We start from the raw sequence: 18,645 nt of genomic DNA, 5'->3' as shown, positions 1-18,645 counted from the left end.
CAAGCAGCTCTTCTGCTCTCATCATGTCAAGCTTAATCAACAGCACAGCGGCGCAGAAAAACCACTTCTGCTTCAATGTGGATAAAACCAGTGAATCCTTTACACACCTGAGTCCTGTGTTCATAATTAGGCATACTGAATTGAGTCATCAGCAGGAAAGCATATATCTAAACATAGATGAATAAAACCAAAACCTATCTGCATGGCTGTGGCTTGTGTGCCCCATCTGCTTGTACTGTAATACTTACGAGTGCATCTAATTGACATCGCACCATCTCCTTCTCTATTAAATCCGAAGTTTGTAGCATAAACTACAGTACGATTATTCTCAGTTCTTAGCCAAAGCTTGATTTTAGAAGAATAGTATGGCTTGTGCATTTTTGGCGTACTGCATTTAGCCGTAGGCAAACGTCTAGGCAACATTTTTTTTTAAACATCCTCTTCCAACAATAAGCCATATCAATGTGATGCAAACCTTTACTCTGTTTTTATTAAGGTATTTCTCACTTGTCCTTTTACCAAGGAGTTGTAAATAATGAGCTTGGTGATGGACTATTACATATTTCTTTTGTCTATGCTATCATTAGCTAGCTAAAGTATTTAACTTTAACTGCCTTTATGGATGCAGTCATGGGACCCAGGATTTCTGTTTGCAGATGGAGCGCATTATTAATCACATAATAAAACACAAGCCTGCAGCCTGAGAAAAGATACGAACAGAAGACATTGAACCAGGTTTATGAACGATCACCTTCCTCCGACTACATCAAGACTCATGTTGAAACCGCAGCTCAGACAGAGACTTAAGACTGACTAAGGGATAGCTGTGAGGTCTATAATGTACCTCTTAGCATTATAGTGCAGGTGTCCCTTTAAGTTATAGCCCATTTACTACTTCCTGTGTACGGTTCACAAAGCAGTCATTTTGCATATGGTGTGGACGCCAGCTGAGGCCATTTTCAAGCCTGTGGAAGTTATTACACGAATAAGTGGCTGCGAATGTCTTTCCTGAAAGGAGGAAAATTAGCCCTGGCAATCTCAAATGATGCTGATTTTGCACTCTCTTACTCTACACTAAATAGAAAAAAGGTTGATAATTTTCCTTTTCTTATTTGAGCCTATTCATGCCTATGTTTGAAGTATAGTTTAATGACTATGGTTCCTTAAAAAGTTTATAGAAAATGTGTCTCATTACATGTCACAACTGCAATTTCTTACTTTAATAATAAAAAAAGAATTGTCAGTTAATTAACACCCCATTAAATTTACTTGTGTTATATATAACTTAACTAGCATCCTTTAATATTTCAATAGAGAACCTTGACTAACTTTTTTTTTAAAAGACAGCATCATAAAGCTGATAACAAATATGCTTTTGAGATCGGACAAGCACAACAAAATATTAACGGTATTGCATATACAGGGGAATAGTTTAAGTAGTGTGCATCAAAAAAAGTAGAGGTCCATCTGAATTTAATTTACAAACTCAAATTTCTTGAATAAGGTGAGATAATGTAATCTTACAATAATTGAACAGTGGAAGAGAGTAATGGTTATGGTTAAAAAACGAATGTTGCATGTTAGTTGGAGCCAGGATTGAGCATTGTTGACACACACTTCCTATATATGTTCTAATGATATACAATTTCATTATTCTATTCCATGTTTTTATCATCAGCAGTAAGTACTTTTGTTTAAAAAGCTGTGCCTATAGAGTCCAAATACAAAGGGTCAAACAGTAGAGTTAAAGCAGCAAAATACAAATTACTTAAATACATTTGTAAAGGCCCATTTGAACATTATAGGGGATGTAGATCCCTTATGTAACAAGGAAGCATGTGGAATTGCATTGATGGCCGTTTCCAGTTATCTTCTTGTAAAATGTATGGTATTAAATTCAACTTGCATAAGTACAAATACGTAAATGAATGCACACTCACACTGCTGCACACACACTTTAGAGATCATTGCTGTTGCCTCTCATCCCCAGCTTATCTTAAGTATCTCAGCTCTCCTCAAACCTGCAGGACTGATTTCTTCGAACACACACACACACACCACACACCACACACACACACACACACCACACACAACACACACACACACACACACACACAAACACACACACCCACACACACCACACACAACACACACACACACACACACACACACACACACACACACCACACACAACACACCACACACACACCACACACACACACACACACCCACACACACACCACACACACACACACACACACAACAACACACACACACACACACACACACACACACACACACACACACACACACCACACACCACACACACACACACACACACGTTCTGAGATTACTCTTGTAACTAGGGATGCACCGAAGATCCGGCCGCCGAAAATGTTGGCCAGCCGCGACCATGCTCGGCGGCTGGCTCACAGCCAACTGTTGCGCTTGGAGATAATTTAAAAAATATCATAGAAGAGGCGCGGATTGCGATTTGTAAAAGTGTTCAGCTGACATTTCTCGAGGGGTTACGCAAGACTTCACCACTTCGGGATTACTCCACCAGTTGAAATCAAAACACCCGGACAAATATTAGACCTCCAAAAAACGAATTCTGCGATCGCNATTACTCCTATTATTTTCACTATTCGGATAAAATTAAAAAACTAATATAACACTTACTTTGCTTGGAAAATAGTTGCAAGCAAGCAACCGAATTGTTTTTTTATATTAGTTTTTTAATTTTATCCGAATAGTGAAAATAATAGGAGTAATGTGGGAACATCTGGGGCTAAGGCAATTATTGGCATACAGTTGAGTAGCTCAGCCTAATAATAACTTGTGTCCATAGGTGCATCACCACGCATCCCAGCCATCAACATCCTCAACAATACAGCAGACCCTACAGTTACCCTACAGAGGACACATTTAGTTTTAATGTTTGCGAGTACTGAGACATATAAATCGTAATAGTATGCTCTTTCTGCGCTTCTGCTTAACAGCGTGTTGTCAGGTGTCTCGGATTCGGAGCGTGTTATGAAACCTTTTTGAAAAAAAAATGTTATAAAAAAATAATACAAATCTCTCCGCACCGAATATTCGCTGATGATTACTACCGAATATCCGGAGCCCGGAAAATGGTATTCGGGACAGCCGTACTGGGTTGCAGCACCTCTTTTCAGCATCTATCTGAAACCAGAGCCTGATCTGATCTGATTGGTTAGCTGACCGGCTCTGTTGTCATACATGGAAGGGAAAAACCCCAAAAGCAGAATAGGGGCTCTTTAATTCAACTTTGGTCAGGACTGAGCGACCCACCTGCTGCTCTCCGGTCGATTTCAACACAGATTTTTCTTTCAGAATATAGCAAAAATAGGGGGAAAGGAAGGTGGTGTTTCCTGAATCCGCTGTCACATTTTCAGTTTGGGAACCTGGTTTAATTATAATGTAATTGCAAAACGGACAGTATTATAAACATTATGCAATCTCCCACTGGTCAAATTAACAATAGTCCCGCTTTAATGCTTGAACACAGAAGCCCTAATTCTGACGTTTAGGTCATTAGTCTATTTACAGAGAGCTGGCACTGCGCTTCCACTTGTCATGTGGAACCAATATTTTATTAAAGCTGAACTAGGGAGGCTAATTGGGACGAACCTGCCCTAAGGGGGGGGGGGGGAGCATCTGTAACACTGGGCCTCTGTTAGAGAAACCTACCAGTCATTTATAGCTAATACAGCCATGTCATTGCAGAACTTTAATTGGTAAAATGTAAACTTTTAGAATAGGGTTCAAAGTTATCCTCACAGATTCTTCACAGCCTTCTTAGTTTCTGAATGAGTTTTTGTGAAAGCTGTTTGGTTTCGTTAGGACAGCCAACATAATGTCTGCTGAGAATCCACTGATGTTTGCTCACTGGGCACACGTGTGCCTGCATTATAGTTGCAAAGCTGTCCTTTTCTGCTCCTCCCAACATGACCCCTCAAACTTAAACAGGTTATGCTAAAACATCTCGGTTTAAGAAGTTTTACATTTAGCAAAAGTTATCATTTTCAAAGCAAAAACACATTTGTGTGTGCGTAGCCGTGGACAGTCAATTTCCACTTTTAAGTAAAATCACTCCTGATGCATCTGTGTCCCATCTGTTTGAAATTGGCTTCCCAAGTGATATAATTTGAAGGATAGAAACATATCTTGAAAAGTTGTTCATACATTTTTAAAGATTATAAGCAAATAATGACGCCTATTAGTCTTACTCCAAAATGCTCTTATCTTAAAGGTCCCATGTCATGCTTTTCCGGTTATTACCCATCCCCATGTGTGTTATGAAGGTTTTTCTGCATGTAAACGGTCTGCAGATTCACAAACCCTCAAAGTACACCCTGTAGCGAGTAAAACTCTAACACAGAAAACACCTGTCTATGCTGCCCCAGAATATCTTTGGTGGGGCTATGGAAATGGTGACTAAACCATACTAGGGGGTTCCGGGGGGATGCAAATGGACCAATCCGTGGAGCCGCTACGTCCGCGGAACCGATAGGTTATCTTTTCTCAGCTGCAGCTCCGCCGATTTCTCTTCCCTGAGTCGGCGGGATGCGGCGAGGCTGTGAGCGGCGAGTGTGTGAGCACACACACAAACTCCCAACCAGGCTGCGGGTGTGTGTGTGTTTCGGGCTGTGTCTCGCTGGCTCGCAGACGGCCACTGGGCTCACAGGGAGGGGGGGGGGCCGGAGCTCCAACAAGCCGTTTAGGACAGAGAGTGAATACACATACTATACAGAGATGCTGTATGAAAACCAATGTGATTTTAGAAAATTGCACAATATAAATCTATTCTAGCAGACCTCAACAATGGAATTATGATCAGTAGAAATGGCCATGACATGGGACCTTTAAAGCTGCACGTATCAGTATTTTTATGTTAACAATAGATAAAAGTGCGAGTAAGAGGTGAGGCTTGATTGACAAACCCACTGTAAAACACAAACAGCAAACACTATCATACAGCAGCCAAACACACAGATATTATTCTATAAGTTGCTGGATAGCTGTACAAAGCTTAAGGGAGTTATATTGGACTTATATTTGTTGGCTGGACAGAAACACGCTACAAACCAATGCAAATATTTCTTATTTCACTGACTTTGCTAACATGTTTAGCATAATCATTTTCAAGGTCGCTATGGTAAATGTTTCAGGACGGGCATCATTTGGAAACAATTACTAATAATAAAAATGTTCTCGCAACTAATATTTCCCCCTCCGATTTGGATATTGCACTTGGCAAAATGTTGGTTTAGATACATTTCGATTAATTGTGCAGCCATAGTTCAAGTTTACCATTAAATCCCTCACATCTGTTTACGTCTTTTTAATGGCTGGTGCATCTGCAGCCTGCATGTGAGTGCGCTCTCTGTTAGGCTCAACTTTCCTCTGCACTTCCTGCTGTTTGTTAAGTTGAGTTTGCATTAACACTATCCTACCAATAGAGCAAAGCTAACAGGAGAAGCAGATGCCCCCCCCCCCTCTCAGTTTAGATAACCTCCCCTCTTCTCATGACTGAGGAGAAGGAGCTTCATACAGCTGTGCTATTTCATCATGAAACAGCTTTGTGTGGACGTGTGTGCGTGCTTGACCTCTGACTCCAAACAGTCCGATATACGTTTGAGTTTGTGGGGAGGCAGTAGAATACACAGAGATACAGTGTGTATTTAACTCTCACTGGGACAGAATATCACCCATAACTGACCAAACACACGGGCACACTGAGGAGTTAAGAAGGTAAACCAGGGTTGGATCCACGCTGCTATGGGCTGATGGAATACACAGATGTTATGAATGGATGTTCTCCCCCAGCAGGTGGCTGACTTAGAAGAAGATAAATGGAGAATCCATAGAATGGAAAGAAAAATGTAGCAAGTGCACTGGCAACATTTAAAAGTTTGTTCCCTGGAAATGATCAGCAAAGATCTATGTAAAAACCTTCCAAAGAGAAGCTTCTCATGGATGTTAAGGAAACCTCTGGAGCAACGACTCGAAACACAAGGAGAACACGGGAGAGCTCGACTTGATGGCAGACACCGAAGATTTATTGAAAGTTATGCCGGGAGAATTGACCAAGACATGTGCTGCAGCCACAAGGCTCCTGCCTCACCAATTCTGAAGCTCTCTCACCAAATCTCAAGTATTTATCTAGCTCGAGACAAAAATATTCTCAAGGGAAGAGAGAAATTGGCTCCCCAAGGTCGCATGCCCGAACGCTGACGACAGGAGAGAGTGATAAACTGGGTCAAAGGCAGAGGCCTTGGTAAATGTTTTCCCCAACAATGGACACAACTGACTGTAGCCTTATAAATAACCAACCTGATGAACCATTAAAAAACGCAAATTAATTACATTACCAAGTTTGTCCCAAAGATGCTCCTGTAACACCAACATGGATGTATACCATGAATTACATGGCTATTAGCGAATTAGGCAGCCTGAGCTACATATTTTGCACTGAGTGGAGACATCTGGACATCAGTAGGAACCATCACTACCTCACTGTAATGGCACACCTGCATAGTTTGCTCTAGGTGTGGTGAAACAGAGGGAAGGCATTTTGCTGAACCAGTTTGTTGAAGTTACACCGGAGTGGGAAATAGTGGACAGGGTCTCCACTGTAGGAACAGATAGAGCTTCAGTCTGAGAGCAGGGATAATATGCTGTGTGTCACATTACACAGAGGGAGGGCCACAGCTGCTTTGGCGACGCCTTAGCTAAGTGTCTGAAAAACAGCGCGATTCTTGGCAATAATTTTAAATAATTTTATAATAAAGTCAAAAACCCTCTGTTTTCTCTCACCATTTCTTTTATCACAACACCACCATGTCTTTGTTTTATCTCCGCCAAAATACTAATACTAGTATTTAATTTATTACAGATTATTATTGTCAATAACGGAATTATATATTTGTAATCAATAAACCCTAATTTAAGCATATTCAAACTTTTAATCTGATACATTTCATCCACAATATAGTAACCTAAACATGTAGAGCTGTCTGCCCATACTTGATAAGAGATAAGGCAGGGCTGTCTGACTTTGTATCTCCTTGATCTCTCATACCAGAGACAGTGACAATGCGAAAGGTTTCGACTAGGATCTCTGAGGCCATCGACTTATCTTTGGATAAAGAAGTTCACTGCATGCCCTTTTCAAGACAAATGCATGGGAAAAGATTGTGGCTTACAATGCGACTGCATATTGTATTCTCTTTTCCTTGCCCAAGCCTTTTAATGAAACCTCAAGTGTTGTAAGGCATCACCTCCAGTATAGCATCTTCAGTCAATGCTCCAGAAGAATTTCCTTCACAACTTTAAAATACTTAAAAACCTAAATAATGTAAAAACGGTAGTTCTAAATGAAGCGGGATTCTGATGTCTCTTCCTCGTTAATATTTGTCTTGTAAATGTTTGGTAAGCTACTCTGGTCACATCGGGTCGGGGTGGAATCAGATTTTCAAAGGCTGTGTGATGGTGTATCTGAGGTCTTTCTAGGACAAGCAGCTGCCCTTTCCTCCAACCAAACACTCCTCCAAGGCCTTTCATGAGACACGAGCCAGATGCTCAGCCGTTAATCACAGTATTGTGTGTGAGAGTGTGAGACTGTGTGTGTTTGGGGAGACTGCGCTCTTTGCCAAGTAAATGTTTACTGTGTGTTTGTGTGACTACTGCATCCCTAACACCAGAATGGGTGCAGACAATGGAAAGTTGGCACAGAAAGCAGAGTAAAAGGAAGATTTATATGTCAGTGGAAGAAAACGTTTTTAGAGAGTACTTGTCCATGGACAAGTGAATTTGACAATTTACTTGTCCGAATACATTTTTCACTTGTCCAATCTGGACATGCCTGTTTTTCTTTTTCTAAAATTATTTTACATGCCGCTTTTCAGGCCCATCAGTACATACAGTAAATGGTAGGGTCCCCTTTCAAGCCCTTAATCCACTGTTTTCTGACAAAATGTATTTCAATTTGTTTCCTTGTTAGCTGAACACACCATTTCCCCATCAACATTTTTAAATTGTATTTAAAGAAAAAGCCCTAACAAAACAGCAGGGCTCTATTTCAGTATTAACTAAAGAAAGAAAAACAGCAACAGCTGAGCCTACAGATAATCATAAATAAATAACAGTGAATATAAATATATTGCAATGCTCAAAACAGCAGCATCCAACCGTCTCTAATCCTTGGATATTACATGTCACTGCATGCATGCACGGAGCACCCGTAGCGCGGAGATCATCATATCATTCTGTCTTGTATTACTTAACCAAAACAAAAAAACGGCTTGTTCGCGGGCGTTCACTTAAAAGAGCCGGCTCTTTGAAGGAAACGTAAAGCGGTCGCAAACAACAATGGCGGACACGGACAATTTGCAAATGAGTCCTGCCTTTTGTAAGCTGAATTTATAAATAAGTTGTGAATAAATATGGGCGAAAAACGTCACTTGCCCGTCGGACACGTCAATGGAAAGATGTACCTGTCCGATATTGTAAATAACACGTCCCGGACAATCGGACGTGTGCTTTTTCGCTCACTGTATGTTAAGGAAGTGTTTAGTGAAAGGGAAGGAGGAAGAGAATGGGGATGTGAGGGAGAGAGGGAGCAGGAGAGGAAACTTTGTATTCCCTCCATCTGAGAGCTTTGCGAGCCGGCACACGAGCCCCTGACCTTCTCCCTCACACACACACAATGGTTCTGCTGTATGTTCTCTGCTGCAGCTCCAGGCCCTGTGTGTGTGTGAGTGTGTGCATGAGATTTTGCATGTTTTATTGTGTGCCTGCTTGTTATTGAGCTTATTCATGCATGCACATAACATGTGGCCAGCAGGCTGCCTTCATCTTCTCATCTAAAAATGTTTCATTGCTCTGCCATAAAATTGACAAATAAATAGATTCATGATCTTTTTATGTATTGTAACATTTGTGTGTTTGTCCTCAGGGGAATCTGGTCTGGGGAAGTCGACACTTATCAACTCTCTGTTCCTGACTGACCTGTACTCCAAGGATTACCCGGGGCCCTCGCAGCGCATCAAGAAGACTGTGCAGGTGATTATTTCTCTTTAAGGACCTTCACATCGGGCGTCTCACCTGATTTTCAGGTTAGGCTTCATCACGATACAGATAAGGCTGTAAGAAGGTCAAATGCTCCGATATTTCACCACACACAGACATCCTCATAATAAACTTCTAAACAATGGCTGAAACAATATACTGTTGATATGAAGGACCCAGTTCAGGCGGATTAAGTAATGCAGTTATTGATGCACTGTGATGACCTCACAGAAAATAAACAATGTCATTTCTGCAGCACAGATTCAATGCCTAGTCCGTTGTTTGCAACACTTGCACATGGACAGTTGTTATTTGTTTCATGTATTGTATAATGTGTAAATGTATATGTTCTCCATGCAGTAGAAGGGACCTATATAAAGTGGTTCAGGAATGAGTCCTTAACCCGAAAAGGAGTTAGCATTTTACAGAATAAGTTTCCCTCCTCCCGAAGTCAACTTCTTATTGGTTAGGGGCCTGAATACGGTCTGTGGTTAACACAAGCTGAAGAAATGATAACGTTTTGTTCAAATACGTCATTAAAAACTCTACACGTTAAAGTTCTGAACTTCTATGCTATCTAAAAACAGCGGTTGCTAACAAATGTGAACATTTAGCCACCTTTAGCTTAGCAGTGGTGACGTGACGTCATGTGACTGTAATGTTTATTTATAACCAAACTTTTTTTTTTACTTTTTACTTCTTCAGATTGCATTTATGCTTAAAAAATCATAAAGTGGTGTTAATATGTGGAGATTATCCTTCCAAAGAAAACTTGTAGATGTCTTTGCCGTGTATTTACCACCAATCTTATTTTCTGCAATATACTCAAATCCAATGGGAAATTCCATTGTCTTTTGACGAGAGAGCCCTTTTAATGCTAACTTCTGGGTCATCACTGCACCACTCTTCAAAAATAGTATACCCAACCTTCCCTGCCTAACCACAGCCATGACAATGATCTGTCATGAGATATCTATGAACATTTAGGAAACATGCATTTCTGGATATAACATGTCTGTTACCTGACTCTTCAGACGCCACCTTTGTCTGAACGACACGTTCACCTGACCTGACCCACAACCTTTGTTATCTCGCCTCATGCAAAGACGGGCTGACCTCTCCATAACATGTCCCACATTCCTGCTGCTCTCACAAACATATACACAAGTGTTTGGAATCACATCATGTGGAAGATGTAGCCCGCTGGTCAGTGTAGTAATGAGATACTCAAAACTTAAGTGTGGGAGAGAAACTCCGTCCTTAAGGAACACAGGGATTTTTAGCCCAATGGACACCATGTACATGCACAAAAACCTATAGAACACACTAAAAGAAAGGGAAAACCCCCCAAAACAGGGGCCTCTTTAAAGGTAAGTTGACCAATAGAGAAGAAAGAAGGTTTAACGCGGGTAGAACCAGTCTAATAATGTACACTATAAAGTGTATACAAATTAATATTAGGCTTCGTAGCAACATTGGTTGGAACAGAGGTTAAAGCACATATAGATGAATTAATATAGGAAGCAAGTCATGGAGTCTTCTAGAGAGGAAGAAGAGGTAGGGGTTGAATATCATAGGAAAAGCAGGGCAAGAATAAGGATGGAGGATCTAAGAGGGAGACAGCAAGGCCACAGGGCCTGGTTTTAACCTTGTATGGTCATGACAAAATAAGAAGGGGTCAGACTACATCTGGAGCAGCGGGGAGCAGAGAGGAAAGAAACGGTCTGTAAAAAGGGAGAAGGGTTGTGAAGGGGAAAGAAGGAAATAGAGGGTTGGACATGAGCAATGCTGCCATGAGGAAGAGGAGGGATGCAGGAGGAGATGGACAGAGAAGCAGTGAGAGAGTCTGAGGACTTAATGAGAGGTGACCAAGGAGACTCAAAGAAAAAGAGTCATTGCATTCTCCCTGGGGCCTGATGGGGTTAGTAGCAGGGCAAGAATGTTCCCATGAAACTCAACACACGGACATAGCTAAACGGTTGAAAAAACATAATCTTCTCTTTAGTTGGTTCATAACTGCACTTTTGTCAAATGTTTTTGTAGAAGGACTTGTGGTGTTTGCAAAACAAGCATCACCCACACACATCCACAACACACTCCTTGAAGTCAACTCTTTAATTTGCTGTGGTTAGGCGAAAGTGTTTCTGTTTAGGAAGAGGAGTGATACAATCCAGCTGAGAATCCACAGATACATTGTGATATCAATTGTTGTTCCATCTAAATCAGTGGTTCTGCACCACTATATAGTAGTACGCTTTTAAGAGGGTCTTCAGATATACTTCTACTGAAAAATGTATAAAGTGAGTCAATGTACTATACAGTTTCTTAAAACATGATTTCCTGTCATGTATTTTTCTATTGCTGTTAGCACCACAAGCTAAATTCCAATTCACCTTCAGTGTAATGAAGTGCCAAATCACCAGCTATTAAGCAAAATTATCGACACGGTTAGACACCAGAAGATCTTTGCTTCATTCAAAAAAACTCTAAATTGAATGGTATGACTGTCCTTGTGCACTGTGTCCTGATGGATTTCAGAACTGGTCAGGTGATGTGGCTGATGCTTCAGTTTCAGCATGGGGCGAGATTGTTTTTGCGAGACTGAAAACATTTAGAACATTTTGCTCCCATCGGTTGGTCAAAAGAATCTCCGACCTCCTGTGAACCTCATGAGCGCTACGTGGGCATCCATGGTGTAAGTCGAAGTCAGTGTGTGAGTGTTTGTTAGGGGTGCTGTGGTCCAGGGGCCGAGGGGGGTCGACGGGTCAGAGTATTTATATTCCAGAACAATCTCTCATTCTTTGTCGCTTACTCGAGTTCCCCCTGATCGGATTTCTTTTTAAATGATGGTGTTGAGACTGATGGCATTTTTGTGGTTTCCTCCAAATCTGTTTTTCTTCGGAGAAACGCTGGAAATAGTAGATTTGGTTTTGAGATGGCTGACATGACATGCACAGACACTTACAGTACAAACACACACTTTAACACGCTGGGTGCACAATTAAGCTCAGTATGTCAAGCGGCTGCGGTGCATGTTTTTATATATATATATATATATATATATATATATAATGTGCTCAGTTGTAAAGCAGACAGATTCTCTGAAGGCTTGTGAAAGCTGGATTCTGTTGTTTTAGAGAAAGAGGGCTGTAGTTTGATTTAAAGAGCCGGTCCTAAAATAACTAGATGGCCTTGTGAAAGTATGCGGTGAGGCGAGGGAGCAGCAAACAGGCTGCAGGAAATGATGGATCTGTTGAGCTGATGTGGAGACATGTGACCAGTGTTTCCGCCAGACCAGGGCTGAGAGGGCGTCCACCCTTATAGATACTGTCTTTTTACGTTAGTGAGCCGTATCATTTGGGTCGGCTCTCTTAAAGCGCCGGCTGTTTCGGCTCCCAAACGGCTCTTCATGTTACCACAGTTTACCACGGATACCGGTGCGAGGCTCTGGTGCTCGCAGCTAATGCGCGTGCTCCACTAGCACCGCTAATCGCGTCCAAATCGCGCATGTTCGTGTTGTCCTGTAGCAGGCACCGCCGATGTCGGGGAAACAATCTTCAATACTCCAAAAAGAATCCCACCAGACTCCTTTGCCCCTCCAACAGCGGGATGTCCTTGTCCTTTTTCCTTTTCGTTATTTCAATCGATAAAAACTCTCGATCTTCTCTCGAATTATTAATATCTTTGGACGGCAAGAGGCCATGACGGCAAAACGCCCCCCTGGCGGAAACGCTGCATGTGACTGAAGTGTGAGGTGGAATGGTTGCTTTTTGTGTTTCAGGCTAAAGCAACAAGCAGAAATAAATCAGGCTGTTTTGGTATTTTAACAATAATATGTTGGATCTTAAATCACTCTAGCAATGTGTGCTTCTTAAAGTATACTGAGGCACTACAGCGGGAACAGTTTTACCTTTTTATTTGATGCCTAATATAAAGAATATTGGTTAGCGGAAATCTTCCTTGACTATATAGAGATGGTTGCAGATTTAAGGCCATTTCCCACAACCTAAATATTGACATTATGGTCACAATTTCAAAATGTATTATCAATTTTAGTTTTATGCATTTTCCTAGACACACATTTCCTTTTTATGAAGTCATACCCACAGGCGACTATGAGGTAATGCGGTATCTTTCAGTCACAAGGTTGTGGGTTTGTTCACAGGCAAGTTGGCCAACGGTGTGTGAATGTTAGCTTCATTGAACATTGCAACGCTGCCTCTGTATGAATGGATGAATGTCGACTGGTAAATGTAAACACCTGTAAATAGGTGGATAAAGTGCTATATAAATGCAGTCCATTTACCTTTTACAGTCTGACTTATATTTAGTATCTTCTTATCTTTCAACTGAATTTATATTTTCTGGGTTTAATAATGTGCTTCAAGAGATCAATTGCTGATGTTTCATCAACCATCTATCTACCGTCTACAATAAATACATCTCTGCCATCTCAGTCTTTTATTCATATCCAAAACAAAGTGTCCTTTTACCCAGCATCTTCAAAATAAATGACAGTAACTCCACTCGTATGCCCTGGCATTCTACCAGGCGAAGGTACAAAGTACATGTCTCTTTCAGTTGGGCTTTTTCCACATACAAAGATCACTACAACCGTCCAAAAAATGTAATTGTCAAACCTTCTTTAAATTATTAACGAGAAGAGGTGGACTGCATACTCTGCCTGGTAAAGTGAGCATCATAAGTATACAAATAATGGTTGAATAGATCCCATTCAAATCTCAAATGGTATATTTGCTAAAAATACTAACGCTTGCCTTCCCCGATGGCTTATTAAGTCTGCTGGCCTCACAAGTCTTGATTCTACCGCCCATGAAAGATTGGCTCCAGAAGGTCTTCAAAAGCATGTTACCAACACTCTTCGGGTGTTTCTCAATGTCGAGTACGCTTGCTTGGTAGCACATGTCTTCCGAGTCACTTGCTTCAGAAGCGAGGCAAGAATACTTCCTGGCATTCGGAAAACGAAGAGTGGAACAGGCTAGCAAGTGTGCAGGTGTGCGTCATATGAGAAGCCCCGCCTTACATTTTCCGGCACAGATTTGGGGAAATTGGTCCGTGCGCAAAGCATTGTGGGGATTTTAAGACCGTGGAGTCTACACATGTGCAGCCTCGAAATTTCTCCAAACGAAGTACGCCGGGCTCGGTAGAATTCCAAGTATGCTGGAGATTGGAACAGTCCTTCGGCGGCACTTGATGACATAGCATCCTTGAAATAGTGGCTCTGGAGCAGCTTTACTCGACATTGAGAAACACCCTCAATGTTAGTTCAAGGAGTACTTTACTTTAGAGGTACAGGTTCTGTATGCACTCAGTACCCTGTATAGTGAGAAAGTGGTAATCATTTCTCCTTTACCATAGCACCATCACAGCTCCACATATTACATTCCATTAGCAGACACTTTTATCCAAAGCAACTTACGAGTGCCATAAACCATCAAGATACAAACCATAATGAGTGCTGGTGCATTAGTGTCGAATGGGATAAACACTTTAAGTGTTATGTTTTGTGTATGTGCTGGGTTTAAATGTCAGTGTACATCGTAACAGGTTAGCTTCTGTTTGCGACGGATGATATGTTTTAGCTGCGGCAGGAGCACAGGCTTCGAGTGTCCTCACACACAAACACACTGATATTGGTATAACTGAATCTCCCAGCAGGCTGTGTGGGTGCATGATGTATCATCAGTGCTCAGAGTGGGAGAGGTCAGTGTCACATAATTAAACTAGCGGGTGACTGTGTGTGGGCACGTTCGCATTAGCAAGTTGTACTGCATTATAAATTGAATATATACTGTTGAATCAGTGTTGAAACAGAACACTGCACTTACTCAGATTTAGATGTGAGGAACAGGTTTTGATTCAAACTTGTATTGTACTTAATCGTGTTTATGTCTCTTTGTTTCAGGTGGAGCAGTCCAAGGTGCTGATAAAGGAGGGGGGTGTCCAACTGACGCTCACAATTGTGGACACTCCAGGGTTTGGAGATGCAGTGGATAACAGCAACTGGTAGGCGCATCATCAAGGTATATCCAAATGTTCTTTATGCTCATCTGATTGGTTTCTCTGACTGATATCTCTTATCTCCCAGCTGGCAGCCAGTCATTAACTACATTGACAGTAAGTGTGAGGACTTCCTGAACGCAGAGTCCAGAGTGAACCGCAGATCCATGCCCGACAACAGAGTGCACTGCTGCCTGTACTTCATCGCCCCCTCTGGACACGGGTAGGTCTGCATGAGATCAGGTTGTAATGAGATGAGGTTAATATGACCAAAGGCCCAACAGTATAAGGCTCTTAAGATAAATGCTCTTTTTGGCATTTTTAAAGTTGCATTTCCCTACATGTCGGTGCCAAAAGTAAATGCCATGTTGGAACTAGAACATTATTTTAAAATATTTAAACCATATTGAACATGTCATTTTACTTTAAGCCCACATAATAGTATGTCTGTAAAATATTAAGCTTATCCATTCATGTTTTTCTTGCAAAAATACCTTTGGGTTTTGGACTAACAACATATTTAAAGACATCAACTTGGATATTAAGAAACTGATGGCCATTTTTTTTTAAATTGAACTTTTTATAGATCAAACAATAAATCTATGAATCTAAAAAATAATCAGCAGATTAATCGATAATGAAGATAATTGTTATCTTTAGAATTGATTTACAGTATTTCCTGTTGAAACATGACATAAGAGATCAATCTCATTTTTTTCCTATGTGCTTTCATCGTTCTATCAGTCATTCTAATGTACAGTGTGTTCAGCATACAGCATCCTCTGTCCTGAGAGCAGGTAGTGCACAAGGAAACACTCCGAAAGAAACCCCATAATTATCAGGGAAAACGTTTGGGGAGGGATCCCTCTCCAAGGACCGACAGACATGCAATAGATGTCGCATGTACAGATTTAAAAAAGAGTGTGTGTGTGTGTGTGTGTGTGTGTGTGTGTGTGTGTGTGTGTGTGTGTGTGTGTGTGTGTGTGTGTGTGTGTGTGTGTGTGTGTGTGTGTGTGTGTGTGTGTGTGTGTGTGTGTGTGTGTGTGTGTCATAACCCATTTCTGATCATGCTCAGTAGAGTTCTGCTCTCCATCACTGAATCGACCAATCAGAGTGGAGCAGCCCACAGCCAAGCCTCTCATCTCAGACAAACACACTTTCTCATCTCACAGTGTGTGTGTTCCCTTGGCATCACTAGAACATTCCCTGTTTGTCAGTACTGCTGCAGCACCCGCCTTGGTTAAAATGTGGAGTGATGTCTCCACATATCCACCCATCTACTGCGGCTCAGTTATGGAGAGCTTTGATCCACTTAGATTGTGATCTCTGTAGTTTATAATGCTGCAGGGATTCGCTGAATGCAAGGTGTCTAAAATGTAATTCATTTATTAGCCAGAAAAGATGTGGACTTGATGCTTTCTGTTAATTAGTGTGTTAACACCTATAGTTCTTCAAATCTTTATTAGTGCGAATGCTGTGCCACAGCATTCCACTATAGTTCTTCAAATCTTTATTCTTCCTCTACCTCTTCTTCTTTCAACCAATATTTTGGCTCTCAATAACTTCAGCATACTTTCAGTTACAGAAACCATTCGAATATCGAACTATTCAGCCTTTTCAGCACATGATGGGAAACTTTCAACTTTTTCAAAATATGTTATACTTTTTGAAATATTCAGCTTTTTAAACTCTTTTTTTAACATGGAACTCAATGGGAGGAACCTTCAAATCCTCTTTGATTTCAAAAGATTTCAGGAGCATAATTAGTCTGGCCTGCTCAATTGCCTTCATCATATCAAACGGACCCACCGTTCTGGCCCAATAGTGATCTGAGTGACAACAAGTCAACCTAGCTCCCAATAGACTCCCATGTTAAATTTGTCCGGAACTTTCTTCAGAGGAGAGAGAAGTATACTTTAGACAAACTGCTCCCATCTTCACATTTTACATACAAAACCCCCAAAAAAAACATATCAGGTGTTATGATTATTTGTTATGATTAGGTGTTCAGCACAGAAACAAACACTGACAAACACACTGGACTTTAACAGACTGTCTCAGCCTATTTTCTTCTGTCTGATGGAGACTTCATACAGACTTCAACATGTTCCACATATTTTATACATTATTGGTGACGTATGGCTTTAGTCGAAAAGTTTGCCGTCAAAATATTCTGCTGCTTTCCCAAGTCTTTTTACTTTCTTTTCTCTTCTTAATACACATTAATTAATGACTACTTACATCTGATATTTAACTTCTTCAGCCTATTTTCAGCTACAGAAACCATTCAACTATTAACTTATACAGCTATTTCAGGACATTGAGGCTATACATGTTGTTGTTTATACATTTTTTTAAACCTTTTCTTTTAAATATTAAGCTTCTTCACTATTTTTCCTACTCTTCCAGTTTAACATTTCACTTTCAAGTATTCAACAAAGTCATTGCAATGCATTTGAGCTGGAACAATTTGATTCAAATCATTTCACTTTTCTGCATTTCTCCGCTAAGTTCAGCAACACACTTACTTGGTCTCTGTAGCTAAAAGCAGCTACCATTCAGCTAATAACATATTCAGCTTTTTCTTATTTTCAGCTAAATTCAGCCACAAATGTTCACAGTTTACAACATTCACACGCATTTTCTGCAGGAAATGCATTTTCTAGTTTGACTGGTTTCTCTGAACATTTAGCCATGTTTAATATCCGTTCTTATCTTTACATGTATTGGACAGCACCCAAGTTCTTGTTTCTTGTTCCTGGTCTCATTGGTTTTGGGACTTTTACTTAAAAGTGACTTGGGAACCTAAAGGAGGTTCATGTTAATGTCTGGTTCAATTAAACATGTTCAATAATTAACATTGCTTTCCGCACAGCTTTGCACATGTTCTAATTTAAAAGTGCATAATGGAGTAAGTTAACTAAGCTTCTCTGAATTCCACTGCTCTTGAACTTATAAAATGCCTGTAGCACGCCCCACTCAACATTCAAGCTATCTATTGATACACTGCCAGTACATGTTGAGGAAATAGTTAGTTTCTCTGGGTAAATATATCTGGTATCAGGTTTAGCTTTCCTGTAACTCTTCAGTACATTTGCTAAAATAAAGTTTCTAACTGTTGAATACTCTGAAACAGCTGCAGCATTGCGGTTTGTATATGGCTATAGAGTTTTAAATGAAAAAGTCCTGCATTAGACTGCATGCTCGTGTTTTCAAGATGTGCGTGTTAAGGTGTTTTATACCCAAAGATGCTGCAGTGAAAAGGCAGTAAAAAAATCTAGCACTGAGTGCAGCATGCAGTAAGTGTGTAGAGACGATTTATAGTTGAAATCTAAAAGTAATAACATTTGGAGATCACCACAGTCAGTATCTCCGACATTCTTATTCTTTACACCAGACACTGTGAATCCTGCTTTATCTAGGTCCCTGCAGGATTTCTCTGATGATGCACTGCACAATAACCTTCATTAAAACTATCAGGTTACCATATGCACAAGACTTTCTGGGATGAGTTAGTATCTCAAT

The 18,645-nt window shown here is 40.7% G+C and overlaps 1 protein-coding gene across 1 annotated transcript in view; it reads left to right on the top strand.

The window, feature by feature from the left end:
• Positions 1-8,943: 8,943 nt before the first annotated feature.
• Positions 8,944-18,645, top strand: part of LOC104955415 (septin-7-like) — a 30,057-nt gene continuing 20,355 nt past the window's right edge. Inside the window, exons 1-3 of the mRNA XM_010782741.1 lie at positions 8,944-9,093; positions 15,026-15,126; positions 15,209-15,343. Of these exons, the coding sequence (XP_010781043.1) occupies positions 8,944-9,093; positions 15,026-15,126; positions 15,209-15,343 (386 nt within the window). The remainder of the gene's footprint in view (positions 9,094-15,025; positions 15,127-15,208; positions 15,344-18,645) is intronic.

Source organism: Notothenia coriiceps, unplaced genomic scaffold (assembly GCF_000735185.1).
Source record: "Notothenia coriiceps isolate Sejong01 unplaced genomic scaffold, NC01 NC01_scaffold00024667, whole genome shotgun sequence".
Taxonomy (NCBI): Eukaryota; Metazoa; Chordata; class Actinopteri; order Perciformes; family Nototheniidae; genus Notothenia; species Notothenia coriiceps.
The sequence above is the reverse complement of the archived record's forward strand: the minus strand, read 5'-3'. Positions and strand labels throughout refer to the sequence as shown.